The 12,416-nt window shown below is 45.3% G+C and overlaps 1 protein-coding gene across 1 annotated transcript in view; it reads right to left on the bottom strand.

Annotated features, from left to right (window-relative positions):
• Nucleotides 1-6,998: 6,998 nt before the first annotated feature.
• Nucleotides 6,999-12,416, bottom strand: part of LOC141961240 (scavenger receptor cysteine-rich domain-containing protein DMBT1-like) — a 44,834-nt gene continuing 39,416 nt past the window's right edge. Inside the window, exons 18-20 of the mRNA XM_074908042.1 lie at nucleotides 12,181-12,291; nucleotides 7,938-8,273; nucleotides 6,999-7,336 (exon numbers count right to left, since the gene is read on the bottom strand). Coding sequence (XP_074764143.1) covers nucleotides 6,999-7,336; nucleotides 7,938-8,273; nucleotides 12,181-12,291 — 785 coding nt within the window. The remainder of the gene's footprint in view (nucleotides 7,337-7,937; nucleotides 8,274-12,180; nucleotides 12,292-12,416) is intronic.

Genomic DNA, 12,416 nt, shown 5'->3' with positions numbered 1-12,416 from the left:
GCCAGAGAATCTGTATTTCTCCTCTTGAAGATTCTAGAAATGGATCCTTCTGCTGTGTTGGAACAGGTCGTGGCTTGATGGGCTATGAGTTTAGACCTGCAAAGTACGGCTAAGAGATTTTTCTGGATGTCTCCAGAAAATCAGACAAACTAAGGGGTGACTGGACTCAGGTGTCCCTGCTGGGAGAATCCCGGCCCCCCAGGATGGCCCAACTGCAGGTCCCAGCTGAGGACACTGCCAAGTTGTGACAAAGTCTGCAGAGCCGTGCAAGATAAGAGAGGTGAAATTACTGCCGAATCCACTACTGTTCATTTGCGTTCAGTGAGTAGCTCAAGGACTCAGGAGGGAAAACAACAACATGGAGAGGTAGAAAGTCTTAAAGGGACAAAACCCCTGGACAATGGCAGCTGAGCAGAGGGGAGGGTCTGTTTCAAGGAGTATGGAGGAAGGCCAACCCTCCCCTGCCTGACTGTTTCCTGGCCAGCAAAGGCTCCTTGGGAGTCTCCTCACTGTGGTGAGCATGCCACTGCCCGGCTCCTTAAATTCTACTCTCCATTTTATTATGTTGGAGTGAGCACACCATATATGTCACAGCTGTACTTAACCCTCTTGCAGAGTTTCTTTGTTTTGGTCACATTTAGCCACATGCAAAGTGACCTGACGAGGGAAGGCTATCAAAGGGAAGTGGGGCGGGGAAGTGTGTGAAATGGGGAAGGTTGGTTATATCGTATAATTTAGAATAATGAACTTTTAGAAATGTAATTTTGTTGTTGGGTTAATATAACGTTTGTTTAACGCTGTAGATGTTCCACCTCAACTTCCTGAGATGTTCCACCTCAAATTCCAAGAATGCCTTCTTGGCATTCACAAAGCCACGGGGTGGCATCATCCAGTAACAATCTTTAAAAATATATTTAAATATTATTTTCATAAATAATGTTGATAAAGTTTTAGCATGTGATAATTTCAAACCCATCTGTTCCTACCAGCCTTCTTGTGCCACAGCATCTCGGATGGCATATGAAACAGGAGTTGACTCCAGGCCTACGTTGGGGGTTACTCATGTCTGTTCCCTCCATGGTAGCCTCTGGAATTGGTGTAGGGTCTTCTGGTGGACACTGTTATGAAAATTCCCTTCCCTAACTCTTATATCAATCAGGCTTTAGAGGATGAAAGTGTATTAACTTTGTTAATACGTATTAGTTCATATTATAAACTGTAATGTAATGAAGTAGAGTTTTACTGGAGAATCTGGTATTGTTCAGACTTAATTAAACTAAAGGACAACCCAGCCCTGGAAAGAAGGACTTTTTTTGTGGCACCTTAGAGCTGTCCAGGAAGGATTCCCCCGGACAGCCGAGATAATACCAGCACCCCAGCCCCTCTGACATGTCTTTGAGACCCTCCCAACATCACCTGGTGTCATAGATCAGTAACTCCATCAAGACTGACTCCAGGGACATCTGGATCCATAGACAGGCAGCAAGAATGCTGCAGAAATAAAGTTGTTTGGCAAAGTTTTACTGTGATTGGTAATCAATAGTGCGGGTGTGAGTGATTAGTCAAATTGTGTTGTACCTGGACATTTGAAAGGTGTAAGAACCCGATGTGAAACCGCGTGCAGGGTGCCCCAGTTTGCCTAGGACACCTCATGTGCATGAAATATTTACCCCTTTAATTTTATACTTTGCATCCCGGGCGTCCTTGGTCGGCACAGGCCAGTTAAGAATCGTAGTACTGTCAACCGCATGTACTGAGGCAGATAGTGAAGGTTTTCTGGAGAAGAAATGTAATGTTAACAAACCATACGTAAGCATAGAGTAAAATGCAGCATGTATTAAATCCTAGTATGCTTTACAAATGTGAATGTGGGCCTTGCTGCTGTACCTGGAAATAGTGACTGAGCGGAGAGAAAATTAATTTCTCTTTCTTTGATGGTGTGTACCATGGAAAGCTCTTTACTCCTTCCTAAGATGAACCCGAGGTTACACAAGTTACTGCTGTCCATCTGTCCATTCTCTGGAGGGAAGAGGGTGAGCTCACCATGATAACGAGTGGTTTATTTGCCTGCGAGCCCTCCAGAGCACATGGGCACTGAGTGGCCGACAGCCGGGCAGGCTACAGGCAGATATTTTAAATGCTTTTTTCCATAAATGGTGCAGACATAGGCCAGCTCATCCCCCTGATGCTTATTGCCAAGGATGGTTGGGCTGCCAGCCCCTCTATCAGCAGTGTGTGGTCCCTGGGTAGGTTGTGGCATCCCCAAGCTCTCTGCCTGCTCCTGGCCTCTCCCACTCCTCCCTTTGTTGTGCACTCAGATACCCTCTGCCATTCAACTGCCAGGCTCTCCCAGCTCACATCTCTTACCCTTCAGCCCTGGGGAGGCGAAGTCATTAAAGAGAAAGAATGAGAACCCCTTACCTTGGCTTATAGGTGCTGGGTCTGGTTTTGAGTGGGCTTTTAATGCAAAAAAAAAAAAAAAAAAAAAAAAAAAAGTGAGACCAAACGAAGGAAATTAATTAATATACATTGTAATCAGCTGAATGCATTAAGACTAGGAAATGTTAGTAGCAACAGTTCTGAGGAATGGAGGTGTCATGGACAAAGGGCTCATACTAAGAAAAGGGGCTTCAGTACTAAAGATTACATCCTACTAGCACTAATGTGAACAAGATTTAATTCTGTTTATCCCTTTGTGGAGGTGGATAGTCCCATGCTCCAATTCATGCTTTGCATCTGAAGTTCAGTTTTCTTTATGCTGTCAACACAGGTACATATGTTTTACCGAGGCAAGCATGTGCCTTTACCAATGTGTAGCTGATAGGGCCAGACTTTAAAAGAAAACCTTAGTCTGCTATCTAAGCATCTGAGGCAGAATATTTTCAGTGAATGAGAAGAACCTGCAGTTTAGATTTTTCAAAAGATAAATCACGTTGTAGAAAACTGAGGTTCAAACCAGATAGCACTGGATGTGTCAGGAGTCCCACTGACTTAACTTCCAATGGGCACACAACTTTGAAAGCACAAGGAGGCTGATTTTCTTGGGATGAGATTATTGAGTGAAAACCTGAATTTATACTGGTGTGGTGTGTCTGGCCCAGTGCTTTCCCCTTCCCTGGTGCTTTCATCAGTGCAGGTATTTCTTCCATATCAATACCAAGAACATTTTCCATCCCCTGATTTTTATGGAGGCCAGAGGAATTATCCCTGAAGATAAATACTAGATCCATGAGATTATGCACACAGTGGAGACAGGGAGCCATGCTAACACGTCATCAGATCATGACTTTGATAGAGAACTAAGGACATAAACCAGAGTAATGCTGCATTACTTACGAGTGGTAATGGCTGCTGCTTCAGGAGTTGAAAAGACTGATGGAGGGGATGAGTTTGTTACTGTGAGAAAAGAAAATATGAAAGTGTTCATGTTTTAAGTAGATTGATGACTCACAGGAAAAATAGTAAACTGCTCGCCGTGGTTCAATAAATGATCAAAAATAAGTACCTGGTTTTTCAGCTGTTGTGGACTCAGTCGGGTCTGTCAAAGGGAAAGAAAAAGCCACATTCAGTAACTGTTGTATTACTGTGAGAGCAGGGCAAGGACTGATAATGTGGAGCAAATCAGTTTACTTCCAGGATCAAGCGTTAGACCAAATCTACTAAAGCTAAAGTCATACATACCTGTTGCTTCAGGTGTCGTATTTTCTGCAGGGGCTGAGCCGAGACATGAGAGAAAACAAAACTGCAGGTTAGCCCTTGTGCCAGTACTGGAAATGCGTGAGGTACCCAAACCCCAGGAGACCTGCAGGTCTCATTCAAGTGGCGATCAGCCGCAGTGCCTGGAAGATGCTGCTGCTGCCCAGGGCAGGTGTTAATTAGTAAAGTCTGCCCAGAGCACGAGCAGCCTTGGTGGGAGGAAACCACGTCCCCATGAAGGCTGCCCCTGCCATGGCCTCCGACAGGCTGCTGACCTGCAGGGAAAGGCTCTGGAAACCTGTGGGGTGTTTGCTAAATAACAGTTTGGGTGCTGGGGGACAACGAGATAAAGTTTTGTTGCTAATATGCGGTGCCCGTAGCAGTGCTGAGCGCTGCACCGACGGGGGCGAGGCCCGTGCTGCCGCCTCCTCAGGTGTTGAACTCGGCCGTTGTGGTGGGAAGCACAGCCCGGTTCGTGCAGCGATGGGGATGCAGCTGTGGGAAGCGCAGAAGGCTGGCTTTCTTGGAGTGGGATGATCGAGTGCAAATCTGAGTTTGTATGGGTGTAACGTGTCTACCCCAGTGGTTTCCCCTTCCCTAATGCTTTCATCAGTGCAGGTGTTTCCGCTGTACCGATACCAAGCCCCTTTCCCTCCTGTATTGTGTATGGAAGCCAAGGGAGAGGCAACTGGGGTTATCCTTGAAGCTAACGGTTAAATCCATGAGATTATACACACGGTGGAGACAGGGAGCCAGTCAATACGTGATCAGAACTGGGGCAGACAACTAAGCGTGTAAGCCAGAGTAACACTGTATTACTTACAAGTGGTAACATCTGCTGGTTCAGGAGTAGTAGAGACTGTGAGAAAGAAAAGATGAAATCAAATATTGTCTGCATTTTAAATGTATATTTTTGCCCTGAGACTCGTAGAAGCAGCCTTGGCTGCTTGCAATATCACACAAAGCCATGTGAGTAAGTGGGAAATGCTTGGCTACACGGCTGAACGTAGCCCGAGTATTGCTGCGTACGGCTGCGAACATACCCGCTGGGGTGACACAGCCAGCACGATGGTGTGCGTCACCTCTGGAAAACCCTGAGCTTGGGCAGGGAAACAAATAATGCAGCTGGACAGGGCACGGCTCTGGCAGCCAGCGTTGCCTTGCCAGGAAGGCAGGTAGTCTGCTAAATCCTGAATTGAGACTGAAAACGTGAGTGCCTGGCAGTTAATTCCTCAACTCAGCCTGGGAGCGTGGCGTGAGCCAGGGCTCCTGCAGTTCCTCATGCTCTGACAGTACCTCTGCTCACCATGGTTCAGTAAGCGACCAGAAGTAAATACCTGTTGTTTCAGCCGTTGTGGTCTCAGTCGGGACTGTCAAAGAGAAAATAAAAGCCATGCTTCGGTAATTTTTCCAATACAGAGTGAGCAAAGCATAGGTTGACAAAGCAAAGTAATATTATAATTTAGGTGTAATTGGGCATGGTATAATGAGATCCCCAATCCAACTACGTTGCAGCGGTTTACCCCATAATTTGTCATTTGTGTAAACCAGCCCTTGAGGATAGATGGAAACCCTGTGTCTGGTTGTGTGCATCTCCACAGAGGCAAAAGGGCTCAGTGCGACAGGACACCTCTGTGCACAGATCCCACCAGCAGTTCCTGTTCACCCGAGCACCGTCGGGGCTGGTGATGAGCTAAGGGTGCTCTCACCTCTGAGGGAACACAAACTTCAGCTCAACGCTGCTGAAATCCAGGGGAATTGGCACTCTGCTGCAGGATAAGTTGTATTAGACTAAACCCGAGATAAATAAGTGAACACTGAAGTACTCTATACCTGTTGCTTCAGGTGTGGTAGGCTCTGGAGGGACTGTTGGGAGACAAAATAAAAAACATGAAAAGAAGGAAAGCCGGATCAATGCGTTCAGTTATAAGGTGGGACAAGCAGCTGAAGAGTCAGGGCTCTCTCCAGAACTGTGACTGAGGTGATGTTTTCCGAAGCCTTGTAGAAGACTGCAGGTGTTTCTGCCTCGCTGTTGGTGCTTCCCGTGTGGATTGGTGTTCGCAGTGAAGTAGCTCCACCACTGCAAGATCTGCCAGAGCCTCGAAGATGAGCCGCCGGGAACTCCTTGTTAAATTAAATTAATTCCCTGCAGCTTGGGAAGGTTAGTTGAGAAACAAACATATTGTTCTGTGAATTACTAAAATGTTTAAGCGAGTAAGCAATTGTGCTGCAATACAGCCTCTTGGTAGATCAGAGGAGAAATGGTTTGCAGTGAGCAGACTATGGTGGATTGAGCAGGACTGAGTGAATTAGGAATGCAGGCTGATTGTCTGAATGTGATTTCTCTTTAAATGCTTCTCCTGGGGCTTGCAGCTTGTGTACAGCATGTCAATGATTCGTTGCAGTTGTTTCTCAAATATTCATTGTAATTATCTGTCAGTCACCATCGGCTGAGAACAGTGTGTGGTACCAGAAAAAGGGGAGAGGAAAAGAAATAAAAATAAAATCAAAGTGAAAATATGGGCCTCTTCAGAGGGGTAGTAGAAGCCTTATTCTCTTCTTCAGGAATATATATGTGCCATGGCTGTTGTTATTCATTATATCATAATATCATTATAATTCAATATGACACAACAACATGAGTATCACTTCCCTATAGGATCTCAGTTTCTCTTGGGCAGAAACAGCTGAGTCCACAAAGATGCAGTGGCCTGCCAGCCTACACTGATGTCTAGGATCAGACACACCACATTCATCTAGTGCCAGAACCTCCATCAAAACAACGTCCTTGTGCATCCTCAGCTGGCAGGAACTTTCTTAACTTTCCTCAATAAACTTCACATAAATATGATGCAGATCTTTGAAAACGAGTACAAATTCATAAAAAGAAGAAAAGATGTTTTATAAAACTTCAAGTCTGACACAAGTACTTTGAGGCTTTTAGGCAGATAGTCTTTGTCCCAAAAGCAGATTCCAGATTGATCTGCCAAAACCTACTGGTGGTCCTCTCTGGAGGAAAATGCCTATAGCCCTGCTCTTCTCTCTCTGCTTCCCCTGGCCCAGGTAGAGGAATCCCCTTGTTGGAAGGACGGGATGCCCTCAGGATGCGTGGAGCCCATGGGGGCTGGTCCCATCTGTTACCAGGGTGCCCTTGGCCATCCTTTTTGGCTCTCATCAGCCTCTTCTCTCCCTGCATGGCCACTGCCAAGGGTCCCTGTTCCCATAGTGGCTCCCACCTTGTGCCAAGCTCCTCCTTTCACCCATACTGGCTTGCATGCACAGCTTAGGAAATTTAATTCATGTTAAAGAAAATGAAAAAGGTGAGTATCTTCACAGATAACACCAGCATCTTCCTTGTGGTAGCAGTCATGTGTGCCCAGCCCCCTGTGAGAGCACTGCTCCAGGGAGGACTCATCCCCTGTGCACGCCACGTTGTCCAGGAGAACATCTCCTGTGCCTTCCCCAAAAAATGCATCGATACTGGCTGAGACAGCAGGTCCGCAGCCCAGCTGCCTGCACACAACTGTGGCATCCTGCATGTTCCAGCCATCATTGCAGACAGTTGCCCAGCTCCTGTTGTGAAAGACTTCGAGGCGTCCCGAGCACATGTCCCCTCCGTTCACCAGTCTCAGGGACATGTGTTGGAAAAGCAGAGGCAAACACATGGGCACTTGTCAGCCTCAGAAATGGGCTTTCCAGGTGCATTTATCAAAGAGCAAAAGCCAACTTTGTTGTGTTGCACAGAAAATGGCAAAACCATGAAAATAATCTTATTACAGAATCATCAAGGTTGGAAAAGCCCTTGCAGCTCCTCCAGTCCAACCATGAGCCTCCCCCTGACCGTTCCCAACTCCCCCAGATCCCTCAGCGCTGGCTCAGCCCGACTCTTCAACCCCTCCAGGGATCCCGGGGACTCCCCCCCTGCCCTGGACAGCCCATTCCAACGCCCAACAGCCCCTTCTGCACAGAAATCCTTCCTCAGAGCCAGCCTGACCCTGCCCTGGGCAGCTTGAGGCCATTCCCTCGGGGCCTGGCGCTGGCTCCTTGGCTCCAGAGACTCATCCCCCCTCTCTGCCCCCTCCTGGCAGGGAGTTGCAGAGGGCCAGGAGGTCTCCCCTCAGCCTCCTCTTCTCCAGACTGAACCCCCCCAGTTCAGTTCTGCTGATGGAAACATGTTGTGCATCAGAATTTTAGCTGCCGGCCATCTTGCTTTGCTCGCGAAGCAATAGTTTATGAAAGATGTTCTAACGTACCTGCGCAAATGACGCTGGCATCCTCTTTGTGATGGCAGTTATGGACAGCGATCCCTCCATGGGAGCACTCCCACAGGTTGTCTTCGTCCCCTCCGCACTGCACGTCATCGAGGAGGATGCTCCCAGAGCCTTGACCAAACCGGGCTTCTGACAGAGCTTGCAGAGCTTCCCCGCACCCCAGGCTCCTGCACACCACCTTGGCGTCCGCCAGCTCCCAGGCATCGTCGCAGACCGTTCCCCAGCTGCCGTTGTGATAGAGCTCCACGCGGCCCGAGCACTGGCCGTCGCCGTCTGCCAGGCGCAGGGACGGAGCGAAGGGGTCTGCTGGGGAGACAGAGCCCACAGAGCGCGTCGCTGGGGTTCATCTGGGGCTTCAGGACAAGTGCCACCCCCGTGAGGACGGGAGCACATAGCCCATAATGTAGCCTGCACTCACAAAGGGTCCTCACCTGAATTTCAGTGCCGTTGCAGGGTATAATATTATAATATATAAATGCTCAAACCCATCTTTCTATGTGCAAAACCCAGCGGGCGTGGACAGAGTCCTCTTCCACAATGTGCTGATCTCCGGGGGAAATTCTCCCTGCCTGCTTAGCTGCCACCTCTCCCCACGCTCAAAGGGAAGGGTTTCTACCTCTTCTTTATCATCATTCTCATCTATACAGTAGTGCTGTCTAAAGCATCAACACAAATACCCAGAGCCAAACTTTTCCTGGAATACTTTGCAATCTAAGGGATATGGTTTAATTTGCTGTGTTGCGATTTTTTTGGTGGGTTTTTTGGTTTTGTTTTTGGTTTTTTTCCCTTTAGATAATGCCTTGCTCAGCTTCTTTCCCCATCCTTGCTAACCCTCTGGCATAACAGATGGTCGGCACAGCATCATTTCCCCAGAAGAGCAGCAGAGCTATTTCTACAGACCAAGCTCATTTCTGAGAGCTGGGTACTTATGGAATACTCCACACATTTATCTCACTTTCAGAGGGAAAGGCTTTTAGAGATCTGGAGTTTCCAAATGAGTTTTATGGGCCTGGGGTGTATTTTTCTTTCAGAGAAAGAAATCAGAGACACTGCTGACAACATAATTGAGTTCCTCCTAGTTTGTGGCCATCATAAACTGTACCAAGTATATACACCTGTCTTACTCCTTGGTGGGTCAGCGATTACGAGGTTTTAATTTTGGGACATTTTGCTGTCACCTGGCAGCCATTTGTAACCAACTAATGCACATCCATTCAGAATGAGGGCCATGTTTCCTAGGACTCTTTCTCCTTAATTCCTCTTTGCTGACCATGATCAAAGCTCCTTCCATCTGAGTACCATGCTTCTCATTTACTTCTGCAAAAGTTGGCTGTAAAGAAATGCCAGCAGCAATGTGCTTGGCTCACTTCCCAAGATCTAGGTCTAAACTTCTATAAGACTTTCAAATATGATTTCAGGGAGGAAAAAAAAAAAAAGGGGGCAAAAGATAATAAACCTGTTGATCCAGGCGATGAATATTCACCAGTGATGGTGAAAGACGTTAAATAAAAAGTTTACAAACTGGATTACATTAGCTATCTTAAGTTCAGGTGGGACTAGTGAGAAAGAGGCAGATTAAAAATTCTACATCCAGATCTTGACTTAAGATACAGGCAGAAATAAATTTGTTGTGATTCAGCTGATACTAAAAATGGCTTTACTGGGAGGGAGGCATCTTTCCTATTAAAGTTTCTAAGTAAATGATGTCTTTCATTAATCTGAAGTATGAACATCAACATGAAACTTTTGGGGGTGCTTTTTCAGCAAATAAAGGATTGATTAAGTAACAGTCCCAAGAATCTTTAATGTGTTCTTGTGGGAGTGTCTACAGACAGCTGAAAGGCAACTTTTTACTTTCAGCAAATTAATAAGAGAAAATAACTTTCGTATCTCTTCAATGCTTTGTGCTTAGTTAAGTGTAGAATATAATCAAAGGAATCAGTAAGCATTTAGTTTTCCTGAGACTTTAACACAAACAGCAGTTTACCTGCAATATGTACAAATGAAAGTAATGAGATTATTAGTTAGGGCTATAGACGAGCCTTTTTTTTTCCCTTTAACCATTGAATAGCGTCCCTGTTACACGGAAGATGCATAAATAAAATGAATTTTTTTTCCTCAAATACTTGGTTGAGTAGACACAGGCAAAGCACTTAATAGTTACAAGCACATAGTTGCATAGTAATGAGGGAATTATTAGGAAACCATATATACCCCATGTATTAAGTTCCTTATGCCTGCATAATAGTCAGCAGATTACTCATTTAAGAAATTCACGTTCAGCTTCTGAAAGCCAAGCAAATCAAAGTAAATCTTGAGGGACCAGCTTAATTTCTCAGTTTCACTGCTGTGTGCAAAGAAATGCAAACTTCTTTCATTCAGCTGGAATAGAGCCCAGGCTGAATAAGTAAGACAAGCAGCAAAATCTGACCAAAGCTCTGTAAAATATTTTTCAAAGTAGGAAGGTTTTAATTTCTATTCTTTTGAAAGTGAACTGACTGGCAGAAAAAAGGTAAAAGAACACTGACTGAAATTTTTTCTTCACCGTGCTGAAGATTTGTCTGTTAATTTCTAAGACAACTTTTGTAGAAATTAGGGTGGATAGATCCTAGATCTGGAACGTGAAAATATTGTTCAAAATAAGGTTAATGGGTGGAGCAGTAAGCAAATCTGTATTACAATTTCCAGTGCTGCTACCAGGGGTATTGAGTCACAGCTCTGAACTTCTGACAGCATAGATAAGGCTGTAGAAGATGAGCAGTGTTAAAAAAAAGTTTGAGAAGAGAGGAGTTATCAGTTGCTTTGCTAATTGTTTATCACGTTATGCAGCATCTTGGACTAACAGATGGTATGGGGGTTAAACAGCCAGTCACAGCTACCAAACCATAATGAGATCCTCAGCCCTTGCCACTGAAACTGGAACAGTACAGAGTGGCAGAAGGAAAGGCAAGATCTGTGCTCTCTCTGGAGGACACGATGAGAATTCAAAACCATCTTCACAAACTGAATAAATGTCAAAAGTCAGCAAGCTGAAATTCAATAAAGACAGGTGGAACGGGCTGCTCATTGGAAAGAGAAAAACCAATGCACAAAGGCAAAATCATCCTTTCAGCTGGCACAGAAGGACCATGGAAAAACTGGAGCTTGGTAATGCTAACGCTACGGTGAGCCAGCTCAGTCTCAGCCTTGCTCTCAGTGATACACGGGAGCTACTTGTTCTCCTTGGTGCTAAGGAGAGCTCAGCCGCTTGGTTGGTGGTTGCACATTTAGGAAAGAGAGAGGTAATGGGGAGAGCTTGGGTGAATTCATCAAGAGTATAATAGGCTTGAAAATCATGACCTCTGTGGAGAGCTTTAAAGAGCTGAATTTAGTTTATGTGGGAAGTGTCTTTCACCGTTCTGAAGAAGGGTCTAAAGAGGGTGCCCCCAGAGAGCTAAAAGTAGGCACTCCAGAAAATGCCCATCAATAAAAGAACTCTGAATATAGTTTCTAACACATTTTTTGGTGTGTCTTGAAAATATCTGTCAAGTTCAGAGGCAAAGTACATAGTCATCTTTCCCTGGTGGAGATTTACATAGCAGTTTAAAGCCTACTGATGCTACCAATTTCTGCTTCATTAGAAGAGGACATAAGACAGCATGTGGTGGGTAGGAAGGTCCCAGCTCAGCTGATGTCTGACACAAAACAGCCCTGACTGGCAAAATTCTGGTTTTAAGATTTTTTTAATGCCTAAGAAATTATTTCATAGATTCATTAAAACAGCTCATTAATTAAAAACCTGTATTTAATATATAATTATTATTTTATTGTATTTAATTTATTGTATTAGATATAATATTTATATTTATTGTATTTAATAATATAAAAGATATCACAAAATGGATGATGGACTAAAAGTTGACCCAACAAAGAGAATGGGGAAAAGGTGGGACACGCACACACACTGCAGCATGATCAGCCCTGAAGAAGGGCTGGACCTGAGCTCTGTATAATTTAATTTCTCCTCCCCAACGAGGACCACTGAGAAGTGCTGAGGAGGAGTACAGGGATGGGACAAGCATACAAGGTATGCCCAGAGTTGTCCCCTAGGCACCTGTTTGCAGCTCGGGGACTTTCTGAGCCCCAAGTGGTGCCTTGTGTGGTGATGCAGGACAGAGACATTTCTGCTCCTAAAGCACGCAAAGCACCCGGGTTGTATCTGGTGGTTCCTTACCTTCGCTCAGGGTAGATGGAGATGCTGGAGCTGTTAATGGCTCAGTACTATCTGTGACTGCAGGAGATGTGACCAGGTCGTCTGTTTCTGTGACAGAATAATCTGTTGAAGCTTTGAGGAAAAAAACAATAGGAACAATGAACAATAATGACCAAATATGAATCAGAATTAAATTTTTGGTTGAAATGATCTGGATTTGCTACAAAAGTGTGAAAATGCAGGCACACGGGTATATA

Source organism: Athene noctua, chromosome 5 (genome assembly GCF_965140245.1).
Source record: "Athene noctua chromosome 5, bAthNoc1.hap1.1, whole genome shotgun sequence".
NCBI lineage: Eukaryota > Metazoa > Chordata > Aves > Strigiformes > Strigidae > Athene > Athene noctua.
This window is presented reverse-complemented; position numbering and strand designations above follow the sequence as displayed.